Source organism: Mastigoproctus giganteus, chromosome 3 (genome assembly GCF_048544385.1).
Source record: "Mastigoproctus giganteus isolate SK-2022 chromosome 3, ASM4854438v1, whole genome shotgun sequence".
NCBI lineage: Eukaryota > Metazoa > Arthropoda > Arachnida > Uropygi > Thelyphonidae > Mastigoproctus > Mastigoproctus giganteus.
In genome coordinates, this window is record NC_143577.1 from 2,811,852 (window position 1) to 2,835,297 (window position 23,446).

The 23,446-nt window shown below is 39.7% G+C and overlaps 1 protein-coding gene across 1 annotated transcript in view; it reads right to left on the minus strand.

Annotated features, from left to right (window-relative positions):
- The window catches only part of LOC150087615 (complement factor B-like), a 286,583-nt gene that overhangs the window by 41,280 nt on the left and 221,857 nt on the right, over positions 1–23,446 (minus strand). The window contains exon 15 of the mRNA XM_090369826.1: positions 10,162–10,332. Within this exon, the coding sequence (XP_090225952.1) occupies positions 10,162–10,332 (171 nt within the window). The remainder of the gene's footprint in view (positions 1–10,161; positions 10,333–23,446) is intronic.

The following is a 23,446-nucleotide window of genomic DNA, read 5'->3' on the forward strand; positions in this document are numbered from 1 at the left end:
TATCTTAGGCAGCAAAACTATGATTGCATTATTCCACACCTTGGTCATCACACCTTTTCTAATACATTTTGTGAAGAGTCCAGGTAGTTTTTGTGTCATGTCTCTTCCTCCCAATTTTAACAACTCCAGAGTAACTTCATCTTCCCCTTCACCTTCTTCATTTTATTCAACGCATGTTCTACCTCATCAGGAAGGATATCAGGTTATTATTTGGTTTTTAGGAGCATTAGCAGCTAAGGCCATATTGCTCCAGGGATATGCGGTGGTCATTCCCCGACCTTCTGCATCCTCCGTATTTGGTAGTCACGGGCTCGAACGCCGGTCTAATCAAGAACCGTGTACTATGCACTGCTGCTCCTGCCCACCTGGCTATGGAGGCACCAGGATATCGGGTGTGCCATATGTGTTACTAATTTGAGATTCATCTTCCCCACTACTGGCATCATTCCCTTGCTCCTTGTATAATTCTCTATAGTAGTCTTCTGCTATTTGAATTATGCCTTCTCTGCTGTTTATAAGTACACCATCGCTATTCTTCAGTTTCAGTATCATTTGTCTTTCTGTATTACTGCTCATGGCTGCTGATTTAAGTCCTTTGTTTTCCCTTAATGCTTGTTCTACTTTTCTTGTGTTAAATCTTCTTATGTCCTCTCTGATTCTCTTTCTAATGGCTTTGCATAACTCAGTATACTTACTCTTCTTCTTGTCAGTGTTATCTTGCTCTTCATTTGTCATCTTTGGTTCATCATGACAAGTTTTTCTTGACTAATTTTTTCTTCTTTGGATTTCTTTATCACTTTTAGAAAGTTGTAATATTCTTCGTCGATATCTTGGTCCTGAGCAGTCTGCAGAAGCTAAAACTTGTTCTTAAGTTCCAATACATACTGCTTTTTTCTCCTCTTCTGTTAACTCAAAGATCTTCGTGTTATTTACTGAGTCAGTTTTTTTTTCCTTTCTTTTCTTACATCTATATCAAGTGTGTATCTTACCATTCTCTGATCACTTCCAATGTTTACCTTGTTCAGGATGGTAACATCATTCACAATATATCTTCTGTTAGTGAGGATGAAGTCGATTTCTTTACTTATTAATCCATTTGGGCTCTTCAATATCCACTTTCTGTTCACCCTTTTCTTGAAAAAAGTGTTCATTACTGATATTCCTTGAGATTCTGCAGATTCCACAAGTTTTCACCTCTTTTATTTCTTATTTCTTTCACCAATTCCAAAATTTCCTTTATGCACTGTTTTGTCTCTTTCCAACCTTAGCATTGAAGTCCCCCATAATGATGATGTAGTGGGTTTTCTGTTCTTCTAGAAGACTCTCAATTTCTGTGTACATTTCTTCAACCTCTTCATCATCATGGCTTGATACTGGTGAATAAATCATTATAACTTTTAGCTTGTACCTGTTAGAAATCCTGAGTAGTAGTCTTGACACCCTTGGTGATGTACTTTTGAATTATAAAATGTTGTTTTTTATATCTTTATAGGCCAGAAAGCCAAATCCACCTTTGCTCCTTTCACTGTTTCCATTGGTATGGAAATACCAATGGAAACAGTGAAAACTGAATTGTCATGTTGGAGCCATTTTAACCCATTTCAACGTAGGTCTCAAAATTTTAATAGTATTATTAGTTTTTCTCAATATGCAAGGAAACAAAATTTAAACATTATCAACCAAAAAAAAAATACCCTCATCATCTGCCCACTTTTGTCAATAATTTGTACAAACCTTTTTTAAATTTGTTAATCCACTTCCAAAACACTAGGTTGTGGAAGTGTGTGTGTTGGAATAAACTTCCACCTAGTGGAAGTTTATTCCAAATTTCTGTACATCTACAACAATTACTGCAACTATCTTATTTTATTTTAAATTTATATCCCCTTATGTGAGGAGTGTCATCTGAAAAAGAGTAAAGATATCAGCATTTAGTTTACTTACCCTTTTAAAGGCCTTGATCAATTCGGTTCTAAAGAGATTGTGCAAGGCTCATGGGCTAGTATTTTTCTCAGCGTGGTCTGTGCTTGTTAACAGAAGAGACTGCTTCTTCAGGGTGGGATACACTTAAATAGGAAGCATGCAAGAATATTTGCTGATGATATCAAGGCAGTATTACATGGGTCGGAAAACTGCTAGCTTGGGAGGGGGAAATATAGAAACTAATATATCAATAGCCACAGGCAAAGGTGAAAGTGATTTGCTGCCTTCTCAAAATATGCAGCAGCCTGGAAGCAAGGTATCAGGTGGATTTGAAGGACTGCTGGGATTCATCATGGAACAAGTAAATACATGGGCTGTGTTAGAGTAACTAAGAGTAAGAACAGGTGCATGTATACAATTCACAAAGGAGGATCAAAGGCTGACACAAGTAATTATAGACCTGTGAGTTTAACTTCTGTTCCAGGAAAATTAATGGAAGCACTGGTTAAAGAAGCACTGCAGGATCATCTTGATAAGAATTCAGTTATAGCTCAGACACAGCATGGTTTTGTTAAGGGAAGGTCTTGCCTGACCAATTTGATTGGATTCACAAAAGAACTGGATGCAGGGAATAACTTTGATATTATATATTTGGATCTTAGAAAGGCTTTTGATACTGTTGCACATGGAAGACTGCTGCACAAATTGGTGCAGTGTGGCATTGGTGGCAAATTGTTGCTATGGATAAAGGGATGGTTGAGTGGCAGAAGACAGAGAGTGGTAATTAATGGACGCTGCTCACCGTGGACTAATGTTATTGGTGGAGTCCCTCAGGGTTCAGTGTTGGGTTCATTGTTGTTTTCTGTAGTTATAAATAATATTGATGATGGTATATCAAGCTTAATGTCTAAGTTTGCAGACGATACAAAGGTTAGCAGGGGTGTTAAGGACGCTACTGACGCTATGCTGTTGCAACAGGATCTGGAAAGGTTGAGCAGATGGGCTGAGAGGTGCAAATGAAGTTTAACATTGACAAATGTAAAGTATTACATATGGGAAACAGCAACTCCAGAGCAACGTATCAACTCTGTGGTACTACACTGACAGTGGTAGAGAATGAAAAGGACCTGGGGTTAATTGTGCAGGCAGATATGAAGTTCTCTGAGCAGTGCAGACAGGCTGGAAGAGTAGCTCATGGTGTCTTATCAATGATATACAGGAATTTTTCTAGCAGGGATAGGGAGGTGATTATTCCCTTGTATAAGGCAATGGTCAGGCCACACCTTGAGTACTGTATACAGGCCTGGAGGCCTCATTTCAAGAAGGATGTTGATCTGATAGAATGAGTACAGAGAAGGGCAACAAGATTAGTGAATGGAACAAAGGAGTGCTCTTACGAAGAAAGGCTTAAGTTTTGCAAATTATTGTGTCTGGAGACTAGGCACCAGTGAGGTGATCTGATAGAGGTGTACAAAGCCTTTAATGGTTTGAGCATGCTCAATGCTGATGGGATACTGCCTCTTGTTCAGAATAATCACCTGAGAGGGCATAAATTCAAATTGAGGAAAGACAGATGTAGGATGGATGTGCCGAAATTTGCCTTTAGCCAGCGGGTAGTTGGTTGATGGAACAGACTTCCATCCATTGTTGGGGAAGTTGATAGCCTAAATAAATTTAAGGCTCAGCTGGACAGGTATTTCGAACGAATAGAGGTGTGAAATGGAATAGGTTTTTTTTTGTTTTTTTTTTTGGCTGATGCTGCATAAGCTTGCTTTCTTGCATCATATGCCTCTACTAACGCTAATGCTAATGCTATACTTGCATGTACACCAATGCTATGAGTATAGTAAATAACTTTGATGAATTTGAAGTGCTGCTCAAGACATCAAATGCGGTCATTGTTGGGATATCAGGGATGTGGTGTCACTCAGATATAAGGAATGCAAAATTTGAATATGGGGAGTATAATGTGTCCAGAAAGGATATAGTGTAATTTGACTAGTGGCACCAGGGGTTCCCCGCAATTCTGTGATTGGTACTTTGTGACTTTGTCACACCATCTGGTCTCTACAGAGTTCTGTAGAGACCAGATGGTGTGAGTTAGTGAGTGTTTGTGAAGTGGTAGTGTATGGTTGTGTTGTTATGTTGTTCATCAAGCCACTTAGTCTAGGGATCTGTGGAGGCCACAAACCCTAAGTTACCATCCTTCACCATGGGAAGGAGGGCCAGGTCTGCCAGAAGAAGTAGACTCTTGCCTGAGCTTCCCAGGTAGAGATAGATAAATCCTGATCTCCAGAAAGGACAAAACGTCAAAATGTGCCTTATGTTTCATGGCAGTCTCCAGGGTTTCCTCCATTAGCCTGTCTAGAAAGGATAGGAATGGAGGAAAGGTTGTTAGTTAACAAACACATAAAATCTAAGTGTGCATCCAACTTTGCATTGGCCAGCATGGGTGGCCAATGCAAAGTTGAGTCAGTTTAGTGCGACATAAGCACCAGCAAAGCAAAAATTAGTCTAGGAATGTGTTATAGGTAAAGTGACCAGATCCTTAGAGTTCCGAGCTGGGCACAAAATTTTACATTGGTTTTTTTTTTTTTTTCACATATATTTGTTTTATATCATGGACATAACTATATTATAGTAATAGTAATAGTGGCATGTGATGCAAGAAAGCAAGCGTATTAGCTTATGTAGCATCAGCCAAAAAAAAAAAAAAAATTCAATTCACACAACCATTCCCTCTAAATGTTTGTCCAGTTCCTCCTTAAATTTATTTTACCTATCAACTTCCACAATGACAGATGGAAGTTTGTTCCAACAATTAACCATCCGCTAGCTAAAGGCAAATTTCCGCACATCTACTCTACATCTGTCTTTCCTCAATTTGAATTTATGCCCCCTTAGGTTCGTAATCTGAACAAGTGGAAGGATCGCATCAGAATTCAGAGTGCTCAACCCATTCAAGGCCTTATACAGTTCAATCAGATCACCTCGCAGGTGCCTAAGTCTCCAGCCACTGCAATTTCCAGAAGTTAAGCCTCTTTCGATAAGAGAATCCTTTCATTCCCGTCACCAATCTTCTTGCCCTTCTCTGTACACACTCAAGCAAATCTACATCCTTCCTAAAATGAGGCCTCCAGACCAGTACACAGTACTCAAGGAGTGACCTGACCTGACCATTGCCTTATACAGAGGGACAATCACCTTCTTTTCCCTTCTAGCAAAATTCCTATATATCATTGACAAAACCCTGTGACCTGCCCTGGGAGCCTGTCTGCATTGCTCATAAAACTTCATATCTGACTGCACAATTACCCCCAAGTCCTTTTCAGTCGCTATCACTGTCAGAGCAGTACCACACAGTTGGTACGTTCCTCTGGGGATTACTTCTACCCATATGCCGTACTTTGCATTTGTCAATGTTAAACTTCAGTTGCCACTTCTCAGCCTATCTTGCCAAATTTTCTAGATCCTGTTGCAGTAGCACACTGCCATTACTGTCATTAACAAACCTGCCAACCTTTGTATCATGTGCAAACTTCGACACTAAGCCTGATATACCTTCATCAATATCATTGATAAATATACCAAACAGTGGACCCAACACCAAACCCTGTGGGACTCCACTAATAACATTAGTCCATGAAGAGCAGCCCCCATTGATTACCACCCTCTGTTTTCTCCCACTCAACCATCCTTTTATCCATTGTAGCAACTTACCCTTAATACCATTCTGCTCCAATTTGTACAGTAGTCGTCCATGCACAACAGTGTCAAAAGCTTTCCTGAAATCCAAATATATGATATCAAAATTATTTTTTGCATCCAGTTCCTTTATAACCACATCATAATATCCAAACAAATTTGTCATACAAGACTTTCCCTTAACAAATCCATGCTTTGTCTGAATTATTGCTGCAGTTTTGTCTAGATGATCCTGCAATGCATCTTTAACCATTGACTCCATTATTTTACCTGGAACAGATGTTAAACTAACTGGTCTGTAATTACTCGTGTCACCCTTCGATCTCCCTTTGTGAAGTGGGGACATATTTGCATATCTCCAGTTCGTGGGGACCTTAGTCCAAGGATGCTCTCATAATTATATAGGTATTTCTGTGAAATAATAAAAATACATACTTCAGTTAACAATAAAGACAACAGAAATTAAATATGTTTTTCCGTGGAGTGAAATTTTCTTAATAATTGAAACAACTTAAATCCAGGACTGTCCCGCATAATCCAGGATGTCTGGTCACTTTAGTTATAGGCCTAATGACTTTGATGAGTACACTTTACAAAACATTTTTTGAGACAAACAGAGTATGCCAGTAAATCAAAATGTCTTATAATGGGAGATTTTAAGTTTCCAGATATTGTGGAACTTCCACACTAGCAAGACCTTTGTGGATTTATTGGATGACTGTTTTCTACAGCAGCATGTAGAGGGAGTAATACTCTTAATCTGATTATTAGCATTGATTATTTATGCATTAAGAATTGTCAGATAATCCAGTAGAACCAGTAGGTGGTAGTGATCATAGTGTACTGATATGGGATTTACTTAAAGTTGTAACTACCATTAAGGGTAAAAGGAATGGTTTTTCTTTTGTAAAAGTGACTACAGTGGTCTCAGACAGTTTTTTTAATTCTGTACAGTGGAATCCCTGGTGATGTTACCCACAGCAAATTCTAAATGGAAAGCATGCAAGGAATTAGTCATTGAAACTACTTGGGTTTTCATACCAACTTAGAATTACTGTTCATGGTTTAGGCCTAAATGGATGTCAGATGAACTGAGACTTCTGGCAAAGAGGAAAAATGCATGGGATGCATATAAATTATCAGTTGACACAGAATCCTATGGTAAATATAAGCTAGTCTGTAATCAAGACACAGAGGAGGTTAGGCAAACAAAGGTAGATTATGAGAAATCTTTGGCAAAAGATGCAGAGAAAAACAGCAAAGACTGCTTTACTTATGTAAATTCTAGAAGGAAGGGGATGAATCAGATTGTTCCACCTGATGGGCCCTTCAAGGGGTAGAATTTATAAGCCCATGAATTCTACTCCTTGAGTCTTGCACAGTCTCTCCAGGGCCAAATTGATCAACAAGGCTCTCATCATATACTCCCTACTATCGTGTCTGTGCAGAATTGCAGACACTTTCAAATTTAACCCTAACTCACAGCTTTTTTTCAGCATTGACTTGTACTTGTTAAGTAATTCCGCCGGTCTCCTACTCGTAATATCATTAGTGCCAATTTGTACAACAATATGACCCTTTGTGCCCTTAAAGGATAATATCTGCTCTACAATGTCATCAACCTTTGCCCCTGGCAGACATACCCTGGTCCTGTTCCATCTATCCTTTTTGCACAATATGTTCCCCTTTCCTGACAATACAGTCACCTTCAATAACTAGTTCCTTTGGGACCAGTGCATTCTGCCTTGGGGGGTTGCTGCTGTGTTCTGTGATGTTCAAATGGAAGCTCTGGCATTGTTGTGGGCAACTGAGAGCTTGATGGGCCCCTCAATTTAAATCCTTTGAGGGTACCCCCCCGTCCTTCAAGCTCTCATATAAACCCATAACAATGCTGAGTTAGCACCTGATTTCCTCACACTCCTTACATCGTGCACACACAAAGACATTCCCCTTGGCAATATCATGTCTGATTCCTGATTGCTTCACAAATATCAAACAAGTAAGGTGTATTTAGTGTCAGACAGCACCAGGGGTTTCCCCCATCTCCTTGTTGCTTTCATTGTGGGTGTACCAGTTCACTGGGAAATGCCAGAGATTTAAAAGTGTGTGGGCTTTGTATCTGTGTGATGTCGTGTACCGTTGTTCATCTGGTCGTTTAGCCGCTGGACCCTTTCTGAGGCCCAACGTTGCCCCACCTTCGCCCCGTGGAGGCAGACCAGGAACCCAGTAGTTTTAGTTTCACTCTGGCAGGTCCTGCCACCTAATTTCCTGAGATTTCAGAGGCTAGGACCTAAAAAAAAAAAACGTGTGCGCTCTTTTATATGCATGTACGTACAGACAGATACATATATCTATCATCATCGGCTTGGTGATCGTTAGGTGAGAGGTATAATGCTTGCATAATAAAGGCCGAAAGAATGGGCGAACGGGAATTTTGACATAATTAAGTTTTTGTGTGTGGGACATTCACTAGCATAAAGATAGAGTGTGTGGGAGACTTAAGGCTGGGGGAGTTAAGGCAGAAATATGGGGATGATAGAGTAGGCAACCCCAGAAGTCAGTGAGGCAGGCCCATGCCTCACCAGGAGAAAGTAGGGGGTGGTGGGGGGACCGTCCCACCACCGGCGCAGGGGACGGGGTGGAAAGGCACCAGGCAAGGGAGCCCGGTGCGATCGCCAACAAGTGTCTGCAGGAAAACTATACAATGACCCTGTTGGTGGTGTCCAATCTGGTGTCATGTCCAAGTTGTCATCCTTGGGACCTGGGTCCCATCCATATTAGTCCTTTACCTGGTTTATTTCCTAAGCTTTCCAGTTCTCAGGAGTGTGTCTTGTTTATATAGACCCAGCTGGTGGGGTGTCTTTGGTAGTCATCTCCATTTGTCTTTCATGGGACATGGGTCCCGTCCATGTTAGTCTATTTTGGTATAGTTTGTTTCCTGAGTTTTCTAATTCTTGGGGGGTGGGTCATTTCTGGTGTCCCAGTCCTAGCGAGCTGAAGAACAGATGTTCTTTGGTTATAATGGTAGTGGGTTGTGGGCTGCGGCCATTTGGTTTCTCCTCCTCCTCCTCGCGAACAGTGCCTGTGCGTAATCCGAGAAGGCTTGATACTCCTCCTTCGTGTCCAGGACGTGATGTTCTTATCCCCGCGGTAAGTAGTGGATTCTGGTGAGTAAAACACCACGTAGGTCTTCACAGAGCCTGCAGTCATACATTAGGTGCTGCCAGCTCTCCAGCCCCCCGCAAGTGCAAGTTGGATCAACCTGAATCCCAACTAGAGACAGTTTGGCATTAATCACTCCGTGTCCAGTTAAGAGGTACATTGCTTGTAGACCTGGGGAGAACCAGTTGGGTGAGGTTGAGTAGTTTTGTTCAATATTGGGTAGAAATTTCTTTGTGATCACTCCCTTTTGAGAGTTGCACCACCTTTCCTGCCATGCCTGCTGCAGGTGAGTTTGTATCCTCTTCTTTTCCACATTTCTGTTGCTGGTTAGGTCAATAGTGAACCCCAGAAAAGTCTGTGGGGTGCCTTTGTCTAGATAGTACAGTAGGCCGCGTTGTATGATTTCTAAGTCCAGTGGGAGAGTGCCTGCGAGCACTTGCAGGGTGTGGGTGCTCACCGTGCAGCAAGCGCGAGTGATGGTTAGGCGGATGGATCTGTGAATTTGGTCCGTGATATGTCTGATTACTGCTGTTGTAGTTTTTTGAAACCATGCGCTGGATGTGTAGGTGACGATCGGAGTGAAGATAGCTTTGTAGAACAGTTTGAAGACTCGCTTTTTCAAGCCCCATCTTTACGCGTGACCCTGGCAACCATGGCTGCGTAGCGTCTTATTTTTTTACGGAGATATTTCAGATGGTCCTGAAATGACAGGTTTTGGTCCAATATCACGCCTAGGTATTTCAGTTGGTTGGAGAATTTGATTGTTTCCTGCCCAATTTTTATTTGCGGAGGCCGCCTAACATCAAGGCGTCTCTTTAGTAGGATGGAGTCTGTTTTTGTGGGGGATATTTTGAGTTGATTTTGATTTGCCCATTCTTGGAGAGTGGTCAGGGCCCGATATCAAACAAGTAGTGAATTTCAATAGACTGTGAGTCAGAGGACAACTACCCTCCCCCCTCAGTTCTCCCCTAAGCCACAGTACCTCCATTAGTTTGAGCCTTTTGTTTTGCTGCTCTGGTCTGATTCATGAGTTCTAAATTCAAGTTCAATAAAATTCCAGTACAAAATATAACCCTAAAGTTATATCCCAATGCAGTTATAACACTATATATATGTATTTCAGTATCGAATATTATCTCCAAGTTACGTTATATGACTTTCTTATCCCCTGTAAACTTATATGTATTAATTTATGATGGTATGTATAACATTAATCTTGACATTAATGACATCATGTTATTAATATCAGAAATAATAAGGACCACAGTTGAACTTTGTAGGACCCTGCTCAACACATGATATATTAAAAAAACAATTCATAGAATAATTTATAAAAGCATGTAAATTCAAACTGTCATATAATTTTGTTACCTTCAGTTGGTAAACATATCGGCCGAATGAATGCATTATATTCTACTGGGCGTGAAAGTTTAAGAATGGCAATATCATAGTCTATGGTAGTCTGATTGTACTCTTCATGAATTTCAAAAGACTCAACTTCAAACTCTTGTAAGTTGCTTTCATTTTGAACATGTGTTAAACCTGTAAATATACATTACACATTCACATATATTTCTTTAAAATTTGCAATTCTTAATTGAAATAAATATATTGTATGTGCAATTTAATTTGGCATATCTCAAAGGAACTAAAACATAAGGCACTGATATAATAGCTAATAGCTAACTGACTAATAGCAAACATTTTCAGTAAGAAAAAAAGAGCTCACATACATTATGTTAATATTTCAATCATTTTTTATTATTGATTTATGAGCTATATAAATTGTACCATCCACAAATCTCTCACACAATTGAGTTACTCGAGGAGTCCATGTGAATTGCATTGGTGTGAACCAATAATTGAATTTTTTATGTAATAAATAATAGCATTAGCAGTAGATAAAACTATACAATAGAAAATAAACACAACAATTACAATTTTCAAATAGAACCCGTAGAAATTACAACAATAAAATCCATTTTAAAATATTCAATCTACTAACATAGGCTATTTCCAAGAATCATATCATTCATTCATTCACTGTGCACATATATTAATAATATACAGTATGTGCACAATGAAACCACCCAGCACAGATTCAAAGCAGAAAATGAATGACATAATTTTTCAGAGTTTAAATAAAGTTTGAAAGGAGAGATGTTGAGGTCTGGCTGATGGAAGTTCATTGTTATTAGTAAGACCAAATAATGCAAGGAAGTGAAATTTTTTCTGCATCAGCCAAAAATAAATAAAATAATATTAATAATTAAAATAAAATGAATGTTCATGCCTTTCCTACAAGATTATCATCCAATTCTGCTTTAAACTTAGCCAGACTCATTTTCTTCACCACTTTAGGAGTCATTAGCTTGCCAGTATAAAGTTAATAAAGTTCTATAAAAAGAGAAAGGCACAAAAAAATTACTGCATAATTAGTGACCATACTTGTCCATACTAATACTCAAGGTTCATTGTAAAAATTATTGCTGCTTTAGGGTGACACATTAAATAGTACTAGAATAGATTGAAAGGTCCTAAACCATGACTTTTTCTTCAATATCAACTCAAGACTTTGAACTAAGACCTCAGATTTCCTTTGCTTAATATCATATCAATGGTAGGTGATATCATTAAACTTAGTCCCTGATACATTGTGCCCTGGTTTTTTTCAATCTATACTTTCATCATTTGGGGGGGGGGGAGATCCTCAACTCTAGTAAACCATGTAAAATATATCATTTTTTAATATCTAATGAGTACTGACAGAAAATAAGAATAACTAGATATATTCCATAGAATTGTGAGGCCCATCAAGGCCCCTAAATTGAGGGGCCCATCAAGCTCTCAGCTGTCCACATTAATGCCAGAGCTTGCACTTGGGCATCACGTGACACAGAGACAACCCCCAAGGCAGAATGCGCTGGTCCCGAAGGAACTAGTAGTTGTTGGTGACTATTGTCAGGGAAACGGGGAACATGCTTTGTAAAAAAGATAGGTGGAACAGGACCAAGGTATGTCTGCCAGGGGCAAAGGTTGATGACGTTGCAGACCGAATATTATCTTTTAAGGGCACAAAAGGTGATATAGTTGTACACGTTGGCACTAATAATATAAAGAGTAGGAGACCAGCAGAATTACTTAACAAGTACAGGTCACTGTTGAACAAAAGCCGAGAATTAGGGTTGAACTTGAAAGTGTCTGCAATTCTGCCCAAACACGATAGGAGGGAGTATATGATGAGAGCCTTGTCGATCAGTTCGGCCCTGGAAAGATTGTGCAAGGCTCAAGGGGTAGAATTTTTTTCAGCCTGGACTGTACTTGTTAACAGGAGAGACTGCTTCTACAGGGATGGGATACACTTAAATAGAAAGGGTGCAAGAATATTTGCTGATGCTATCGAGGCAGTGTTAGGTGGGTCGGAAAACTGCTAGCTTGGGGGCAGACAAAGACCAATAGATTGACAGTAGCCACTGGCAGAGGTGAAAGAGATTCTTGCACTGCTTCTATTAGAATGAGCAGAAGCCTGAAAAACAAGATGCATGGTATTTCAGAGACTGCTGGGATCCATTGCGGTACAAGTAAACACATGGGTTGTGTTAGGGTAGCTAAGAATAGAAACAAGTGCAGGTATACTTGCGTGTACACCAATGCTAGGAGTTTAGTAAATAAATTTGATGAATTTCAGGTATTGCTCAAAACATCAAAGGCAGATATTGTTGGGATATCAGAGACGTGGTGTCACACAGATATAAGGGATGCAGAACTGCAATTTGGGAAGTACAACGTCTACAGAAAGGATAGACAGGATAGGAAGGGGGGGTTATGCTATTAGTTAAGAAACACATAAAAACCAAGGAAGTGAAGCCAGTCGACATCGCTGGACAGTGCAGTGTTGAGTCAGTTTGGTGTGACATAAGCATTGGGAGATCAAAATTGAGAGAAGGAGTGTGCTATAGGCCTAATGACTCTGATGAGTATAATAAGAAACTGTACAGGGAAATAGAGTGGGCCAGTAAATCAGAGAGTCTTATAATGGGAGATTTTAATTTCCCAGATATTGACTGGAATTTGGGGACTGGTTACTCACACACTAGCAGGGCTTTTGTGGATTTATTGGATGATTGTTTTCTACATCAGCATGTTTGGGAGGCAACTAGAGGGAGTAATACTCTTGATTTGATTATCAACAGTGATTCTTCATGCATTAAGAATCTGCAGATAAATGAACCACTAGGTGGCGGTGATCACAGTGTGCTGAAGTGGGATTTACTCAAAGAGGTAAGTACAATTAGGGGTAAAGGGAAGGGTTATTGCTTCGGTAAAGGCGACTACGATGGATTGAGACAGTATTTAAATTCTATACAGTGGTACCAACTGATGATGTTACCAACAGCAAATTCAAAATGGGAAGCATTCAAAGAACTTATCTTGGAAGCTACTAGGCTTTACATACCAACTAAGAAATATGGTTCAAGGTTTAGGCCAAAATGGATGTTAGATGAACTAATGAGGCATATGGCAGAGAAGAAAAATGCATGGGATACTTACAAATTAACACATGACACAGAAGCCTATGATAAATACAAGTTGATATGCAACCAAGTTACAAAGGAGGTTAGGCAGGCGAAGGCAGATTACGAGAAATCCTTGGCAAGGGATGCAAAGAAAAACAGCAAAGAGTTCTTTACTTATGTAAACTCTAGAAGGAAGGGGATGAATCAGATTGGTCCACTTGATATTGATGGGTCAACTGTTGATGATCCTGCTCAGGTAGCTAACAAACTAAATGAATATTTTGCATCGACATTCACACACGAGGAGTTATTCAGCGAGGGGAATGCCAGAGGTGTATTCAACTCTAGCAGTAAGCTACAGAATCTTTAAATAACTGGGAGTAAAGTGGAGGAGAAACTGTTGAAGATAAACACAAGAAAGGCACTCGGGGTGGATGGGATCTATCAAGTTATATTAAAGGAGGCAGCAAAGGAAGTAAGCAAACCCGTAGCCATAATTATGAGAGCTTCCTTGGACTCAGGAAAGGTACCCATAGACTGGAAATGTGCAAATGTGTCCCCAATTCACCAAGGAGGATCAAAGGCTGACACAAGTAATTATAGACCTGTGAGCTTAACTTCTGTTCCAGGAAAATTAATGGAGGCACTGGTTAAAGAGCACTGCAGGATCATTTAGACAAGACTTCAGTTATAGCTCAGACACAGCATGGTTTTGTTAAGGGGAAGTCTTGCCTGACCAATTTGATTGGATACTATGATGCAGTCACAAAAGAACTGGATGCAGGGAATAACTTTGATATTATATACTTGGATCTTAGAAAGGCTTTTGACACTGTTGCACATGGAAGACTGCTACACAAATCGGAGCAGTGTGACATTGGAGGCAAATTGCTGCTATGGATAAAGGGGCGGTTGAGGGGGAGAAGACACAGAGTGGTAATCAATGGATACTGCTCATCGTGGACTAATGTTATTAGTGGAGTCCCTCAGGGTTCAGTGTTGGGTCCATTATTGTTTTCTGTATTTATAAATGATATTGATGATGGTATATCAAGCTTAATGTCCAAGTTTGCAGATGATACAAAGGTTGGCAGGGTTGTCAAGGACACTACTGACACTATGCTGCTGCAACAGGATCTGGAAAGGTTGAGCAGATGGGCTGAGAGGTGGCAAATAAAGTTTAACATTGACAAATGTAAAGTACTACACATGGGAAACAGCAACCCCAGAGCAACGTATCAACTCTGTGCTACTACACTGACAGTGGTAGAGAATGAAATGGACTTGGGGGTGGTTGTGCAGGCAGATATGAAGTTCTGTGAGCAGTGCAGACGGGCTGCAAGAGTAGCTCATGGAGTATTGTCAATGATATACAGGAATTTTTCCAGCAGGGATAAGGAGGTGATTATTCCATTGTATAAGGCAATGGTCAGGCCACACCTAGAGTACTGTATACAGGTCTGGAGGCCTCATTTCAAGAAGGATGTAGAACTGCTGGAACGAGTACAGAGAAGGGCAACAAGATTAGTGAATGGAACAAAGGGGTGCTCTTACGAAGAAAGGCTTAAGTTTTGCAAATTACAGTGTCTGGAGACTAGGCACCAGCGAGGTGATCTGATAGAGGTGTATAAAGCCTTGAATGGTTTGAGCATGCTCAATGCTGATGGGATTCTTCCTCTAGCTCAGAATAATCACCTGAGAGGGCATAAATTCAAATTGAGGAAAGACAGATGTAGGATAGACGTGCGGAAATTTGCCTTTAGCCAGCGGGTGGTTGGTTGGTTGGCGGAACAGACTTCCATCCCTTGTAGTGGAGGTTGATAGCCTAAATAAGTTTAAGGCTCAGCTGGACAGGTATTTTGAACGAACAGAGGGGTGAAGTGGAAGTGGGTTTTTTTTTTTTTTTTTTGCTGATGCTGCATAAGCTTGCTTTCTTGCATCAAATGCCTCTACTAATGCTAATGCTAATGCTAATTTTTAGTGGCCCTGGTATGTTATAGGATTTGTTGCTCCCTATATATATGACATATAGGGAACAAGAAATTTAATTTTTTTAACTAAAAGATAGTAAATAAGATAAAATTTCAGCACAGAAGAATAAGTGCATTTTATTAAAAATGTGAATGCAAGTATTAGTGATATATGAACTGTATATTATATACATATACTTTAAACGTGAAAAAACATATCAATAACATACCTAACCACCAATACACCACATACCTAACCACCATATCAAAAACATACCTAACCCACCATATGTGGGTTAGGTATGTTTTGATTGAGTACAATGAATAACTGAACAGAGAAATAGAGTGGGCTAGTAAATCAGAATGTCTTAAAATGGGGGATTTTAACTTCCCAGATATTGACTGGAACTTGTGGGTTGGTCACTCACACACTAATAAGATTTTGTGGATTTATTGGATGATTGTTTTCTGCAGCAGCATGTTCGAGAGGCAACCAGAGAGGGTAATACTCTTGATCTGCTTATCAGCAGTGATCACTCGTGTATTAAGAATGTGCAGATAAAGGAATCACTAGGTGGCAGGATCATAGTGTACTGATGTGGGATTTACTTAAAGGTATAATTACCATCAGGTGTAAAGGAAAGGGTTTTGGCTTCCATAAAGGTGAGTACAGTGGTCTCAGAGAGTTTTTAAATTCTGTACAGTGGGATCAACTGACGATGTTACCAAGAGTAAATTCTAAGTGGGAAGCATTCAAGGAATTAATCATGGAAGATACTAAAAGTTTCTATAAAGTACCTATTAAGAAATTTTGTTCAAGGTTTAGGCCTAAATGGTTATCAAATGAACTAATGAGACTCATGACAGAGAAGAAAAATGCATGGGCTGCATATAAATTATCAAGCGACTCAGAAGCCTATGGCAGATATAAGCTAGTCTGTAATCAGGTCACAAAGGAGGTGAAGCAGGCGAAGGCAGATTACAAGAAATCTTTGGCAAACGATGCTAAGAAAAACAGCAAGGATTTCTTTACTTATATAAACTCTAAAAGGAAGGGGATGAATCTGATTGATCCACTTGATATCGATGGATCGACTGTTGATGATCCTGCTCAGATAGCAAACAAACTGAATGAGTATTTTGCATCGACATTCACACATGAGGAGTTATTAAGGTTTGAAAATGGCAGAAGGTTATCAAATTGTAGCAGGATGCTTATTGATTTTGTAATAACTGAGAGAAAAGTGGAGGAGAAACTGTTGAAGTTAAACATAAGAAAGGCACCTGGGGTGGATGGAATCTATCCAGTTATATTAAAGGAGCCAGCAAAGCAACTAAGCAAACCCTTAGCCATAATTATGAGAGCATCCTTGGGCTCAGCGGAGGTCTGCACGGACTGGAGATGTGCAAGACTGCAGCAATAATTCAGACACAGCATGGGTTTGTTAAGGGAAAGTCTGGTCTGACAAATTTGATAGGATATTATGATGCGGTTACAAAGAAACTGGATGCAAAAAATAATTTTGATATCATATATTTGGATTTCAGGAAAGCTTTTTACGCTGTTGTGCATGGAAGACTATTGTACAAATTGGAGCAGAATGGTATTAAGGGTAAGTTGCTGAAATGGATAAAAGAATGGTTGAGTGGGAGAAGACAGAGGGTGGTAATGAATGGGTGATGCTCTTCGTGGACTAATATTATTAGTGGAGTCCCACAGAGTGCGGTGTTGGGTCCACTGTTGTTTTGTATATTTATCAATGATATTGATGAAAGTATATCAGGCTTAGTGTCGAAGTTTGCAGTTGATACAAAGGTTGGCAGGGTTGTTAATTATAGTAATGGCAGTGTGCTACTGCAACAGGATCTAGAAAATTTGGACAGATGGACTAAGAAGTGGCAACTGAAGTTTAACCTTGACAAATGCAAAGTACTGCATATGGGTAGAAGTAAACCCCAAAGAAACGTACCACCTGTGTGGTACGTTTCTTTGGTGGTTACTTAAGGTAACTACACTTGAGGTGGTACTACACTTAAGGTTGTAGAAAATGAAAAAGACCTGGGAGTAATTGTGCAGTCAGATATGAAGTTTTCTGAGCAATGCAGGCAGGCTGCCAGGCCAGATATTGGGGTTTTGTCAATCATATATAGGAATTTTGCTAGCAGTGAAAAGGAGGTGATTGTCTCTCTGTAGAAGGCAATGGTTGGGCCAGGCCTTGAGTACTGCGTACAGGTCTGAAGGCCTCATTTTAGGAAGGATGTAGATTTTCTTGAGCATGTACAGAGAAGGGCAACAAGATTGGTGAGGGGAATGAAGGGACCCTCTTACCAAGAGAGGCTTAAGTTCTGCAAATTGCAGTGGTTGGAGACTAGGCACTTGCGCGGTGATCTGATTAAGGTGCATAAGGCCTTGAATGGGTTGAGAATGCTGAATTCTAATGGGATCCTTCCACTTGTTCAGATTACGAACCTATGGGGGCATAAATTTAAATTAAGAAAAGACAGATGTAGAATAGATGTACGGAAATTTGTCTTTAGCCAGCGGGTGGTTAATTGCTGGAACAAATTTCCATCTGTCGTGGAAGTTGATAGGTTAAATAAATTTAAGGAGGAACCGGACAGGCATTTGGAGGGAATGGTGTGATTTTTTTTTTGGCTGATGCTGCATAAGCTCATACACTTGCTTTTTTCCATCACATGCCATTGGGTTAGGTTAGCATTAGTTGAGGCATATGATGCAAGAAAGCAAGCTTATACAGCATCAGCCAAAAAAAAAAAAAAAAAACTTCCCATTTCACCCATCTGGTCACTCCAAGTGTTTATCTAGTTCAGCCTTAAATTTATTTAAGCTATCAACTTCCACAACAACAGATGGAAGTCTGTTACAGCAATCTTGCTGGCTCTACTCTGCCATATAGTGACTGGAGGGAGTCCGAGTAGTGTGTATGCGGGGAGCATTGTCGAGGCCACGTTATGTCAAGGATCTGGGTATTCTTACCACGTGTACACCCTATCCAAAAATTTCATTACTTCATACAGCATTTCCCACCCACTTTTTCTTACTATTGAATACACCATGAATTGTCAAACTAATAGAGCAAGCTTATCTGCAAAAAGATCTAAACCTCCCAAGCACTTCCTAATTCATTTCACAAATATACGTGGTCTCAGTTCTAATCTCAACAAGGTCCATTTCCACTTGCAGTCTGCCAAACCCATGTACTTTTTCAGACAGAATCTCAGTTATCGGTTGATTCAACTACTGCTCATCTCCGATGCCCAAATTATTCACTGTATGATTCCTCTCGCCTCAAAGGGGGTACTTGTGCATATGTCCGTTCTGATATTCCCTGTCAGAGACTTGGCAATTTGGAATCTAATCTCTTTGATCTTCTCTGGCTTAAAATCTCTCTACCTCATTGTGTCAAATTCATCTGTTGTCTCTACAGTTCTACCAACTCCACTAATCACTTGGAGTTCTTTGACTACCTCTCTTTGCAACTTGACTTTCTCCAGTCCAACTTTCCTAACAATGAGGTAATTCTCCTTGGTGATTTTAATGTTCACAACTCCAGCTGGCTTCTGTTTTCTAGTCACACTGACCCAGCTGGTCGAGATGCTGAGGCTTTTGCAATTACTAATGACATAGCACAGATTGTTCATTTACCTACAAGGATACCGGACAATCCTAATCATACAGCCAATACGCTTGATACTTTTCTCACAAACAACTCTTCTGAGTACACGGTCGAAGTGAGAGGTCCTTTAGGCACTTCAGATCACAACTTGGTGATTGTCTCTTCTCCAATGGAACCTTTATCTCATGGCTATTCCCAAAATCCTGTTGTTTGGCATTACAAGAATGCAAAATGGGATGACCTGCAAGACTTCTTTTCTTCTTTTCCTTGGTCTGATTACTGTTTCAAAACTTATGATATTAACGTTTGCTCAGATAGTGTCAGTGAAATTATTCTTGCAGGAATGGAATCCTTTATCCCACACTCCTCTTTAAAATCTCGTACTTTATCTAAACCTTGGTTTTCCAACAAATGTGCTAAGGCTGTTCAAGAGAAGAATGTTGCATATCGTAATTGGCTTGTTTCTAATTCTTCAGTTTCATTTTCTGCCTACACCAAAGCTCGCAACAATTGTAAAGCAGTTATTAATCAGTCCAAACTAGAGTTTGAACAGGCTAAGAGTAGAAAACTTGCTTCTTGCCCTAATGGTAGCCGAGCATTCTGGTCTCTTGCCAAAGCTATTGGCCGCAACTTTTGCCCACCTCTACTCCCACCTCTGTCCAAACCAGATGGTTCTGTTGTCACTTAAGCCAAGAATAAAGCTGACCTGCTAGCATCCCATTTTTCTTCCAGCTCATGTATTAATGATCTTGGTAAAACACCTCCCAACATTCCCAACATGCTCCATTCAATGCCTCCTGTGGTCTTCTGTCAAAAGGATATCAGAAGGATTTTGATGAATCTTGATGTTAAAAAACCTCAAAATCCTGATGGTATTTCTCCACTTGTTCTCAAAATTGTGCTCCTGAAGTTACTCCTATTCTTTGCCACCTTTTTAACTTTCTTATTCCAAAGGTATTTTTCCTTCTGCTTGGAAATTTGCTCATATCCAGCCAGTTCCTAAAAAGGGTGACAAATCTCTCCCATCCAATTATTGTCCCATTGCAATTACTTCTACTCTTTCTAAAGTAATGGAGAAATCAATCAACTGCCAACTCTTAAACTACCTAGAAACCTTCCGTCTGATCAGCGATCGCCAGTATGGATTCCGTCAGTATCGATCCACTGGTGATATTCTGGATTATATTACCCATTTATGGACTAATTCAATGGAAAGGTTTGGTGAAACACAAGTAGTTGCTCTTGACATCTCAAAGGCTTTTGATCTTGTTTGGTATAAAGGTCTTCTAAACAAGCTTCCATCTTATGGTTTGCCAACTGTTTTTAGTAATTGGTTATCCAGTTTTCTCTCTGATCGCCCACTGAGGGTGATGGTAGATGGCTCTCTGTCTTCTAACTTCTCCACTAATGCCGGTGTCCCCCAAGGTTCAGTTTTTTCCCCCAACTCTTTTCCTCTTGTATATTAATGACCTTCTTCCATTGACTAGAAATCCTATCCATAGTTTTGCCGATGATAGCACATTGCATTCCCCTTTCCATTTTGAGAAACCTTGTCCTGCTCAATCAGCTTCAACTTCTCGAAAATCTGCTACCAGTTCCTTAAATGCTGATCTTCAGGTAATTCTCCAGTGGGGCAAAGATAACTTAGTTGATTTCAACCCTTCTAAAACTCAGTCTTGTCTTATATCTCGCAAAAAGGATTCTTCTGCTCCTATGCTTATCTTTAGTGACACTTCGATTTCTAGGCAAAATGATATATCTCTTTTGGGGATTACCCTGACTTCTAATCTCTCTTGGCACAAGCACATTACAAATATTGCTTCCTCTGCATCTAAAAAACTTGGTTTTCTCTTTCGCTCTCGGCATTACTTTTCTTCCAAACAGCTGCTCACTCTGTATAAATTGCAAATCTGCCCTGCCTTGGAATATTGTTCCCACATCTGGGTGGTGCCCCCAAAACCTCTCTCAGGCTTCTTGATTCCATTCAGAAGAGGGCAGTTAGGTTAATTAATGATTCATCTCTAACAGAGTCTCTCCACTCGCTTTCTCATAGACGTACTGTTTCTGCTGCATGCCTTTTCTACAGATACTTCCATGGGCACTGTTCTTCTGAATTGGCTTCTATAATTCCCACTCTCTCTTTCAAAACAGTCCGAACACGTGCCGCTACCAGCCAACATCCATGTACTGTCCAACGTCAAACCCACAGAACCAACTTTTCATCTTCCTCATTTATTCATTCAACTGCCGTTTTCTGGAACAACCTTCCTTCATATGTATTTCCTGAAAATTACAATCTACAGAAGTTCAAGTCCAATGTCAACAAATATCTTCTTTCGTCTTCTCAACCTCCAACCCAAGCACGGTACTAAGTACTATAGGTTCTAATACCTCTCGTGTTTGGGGTTCACATAAAAAAAAAAAAAAAAAAAATCAACTACCTGTTGGCTAAAGGAAACTTCCACACATCTATTCTACAACTGTCTTTCCTAAATTTAAATCTATGCTCCCTTGGGTTCTTAATCCGTGCAAGTGGAAGTATCCCATCAGCATTGAGCCTGCTCAAACCATTCAAGGCCTTATATACCTCATCTGGTCACCACAGAGGTGCCTAGTCTCCAGATGCTGCAACTTGCAGAACTTGAGCCTTTCTTCATAAGGGCACCCTTTTGTCTTTCTCTCTCTCACCAATCTCATTGCCCTTCTCTGTGATTAGCAACTCTACATCTTTCGTAAATTGAGGCCTCCAGAGATGTGCACAGTACTCAAGGTGTGGACTGACCGTTGCCTTATACAAAGTGACAACCACCTCCTTGTCGCTGCTAGCAAAATTCCTATATATCATTGACAAAAATCTATGACCTGCTCTGGCAGCCCATCTGCACTGCTCAGAGAACTTTATATCTGACTGCACAATTACCACCAGGTCTTTTTCATTCTCCACCTCTCTGAGTGTAGTACCACACAGTTGGTATGTTTCTTTTGGGTTACTGCTACCTATATGTACTTTGCATTTGTCAATGTTAAACTTTAGTTGCCACTTGTCAGCCCATCTGCCTAGCTTTTCTAGATCCTGTTGCAGTAGCACACTGTCTTTAGTGTCATTAACAAACCTGCCAGCCTTTGTATCATCTGCAAACTTGGGCATTAAGCCTGATAATCTTCATCAATATCGTTGATAAATACACAAAACAACAATGGGCCCAGCACTGAACCCTGGGGGAGTCTTCTAATAACATTATTCCACATAGAGCAGTGTCCATTTATTACCACTCTCTGCCATCTCCCACTCAACCATCCCGTTATCCATTGCAGTAACTTTCCCTTAATGCCATTTTTGTTTTTACTTTTTTCATTTTACTTTTTTGTTTTTACTTTTTTCATTTTACTTTTTTGTTTTTACTTTTTTCATTTTACTTTTTTGTTTTTTAATTTCATTCATTATAAACTAAATTACATGTTCTCTATTTCTTATTTTTGTATTACCAAAAAGTTGATTTTCATTACAATCTTTTCAATTCACTAGTACAGTAGAACTGTTACTTATCTGGAATAATTTGAAAGGCTAATTTTAATTCTTTTTTTTATTAATGGTAGTATTTGAGACACATGTTTATTATGCTATGAGAGTATTTCTGTCTGTTTTATTACATCGTATATCTGGTGAAATGTTGGATTAGGACTAGTGGATTTTCCCGGACATCATGAATAATAGAGTTTAGTCATTTGCTTCCATGAACCCAATTTTTTATGACATATTTTGTTCTCTTCATTTCATTTCATTTCATATTATGTTTAGTTTACCTCCAGATTTCATAAGAATAATATCAGTCCAAAATTGTGCGATTTATTATTTTTCTTTTTTTTTACGGTAAAATGGCAATGAAAAGAAATTGCACTGGAATGGGCAGAAAACCAAGAAGAATGTGATATAATCACTTGAGATATTTTGCAGCAAAAAAAAAAAAAAAGTCACAACAAGCGAAACAAAAAATGATCGTACATTATTTTAAAAAATTACTTTAAATATTTTCCGCATAAAATTTGCAGTAAAATGCCTATCCAAATATTGGGTGGACAGAAATCATGAGATACTTATATAGTAACGGATAGCCCACCTTCTGCCCAGATAAGGGCAGTCACACGGTGAGGCATTGAGTCCACTAGCTCGTGAAAGTGTTCCACAGGTATTTCCAACTATGCTTGCTGCACCGCTGTCCATAATTCTGTCGCATTCCTGGGTGAAGGATTCAAAGTTCGAATGGACCTTTCCACAGCATCCCCAAGATGCTCTACATGGTTCATGCCCAGTGGATGGGGAGGCCATTCCATGGTGGTAAAATCTGCAGAATGCTCTTCGAACCATGTTCTAGTCACCACGGCTCTGTGGCAAGGTGCATTGTCCTGCTGGAAAAGTCCATTGCCCTGTGGGTGCACAATGACTATGATAGAATGCAGATGGTCTGCAAGGATAGATGTGTAACCTGGACAGTTCAAACAGGATAGTGCAATTTCTGTACCACCTCCATGA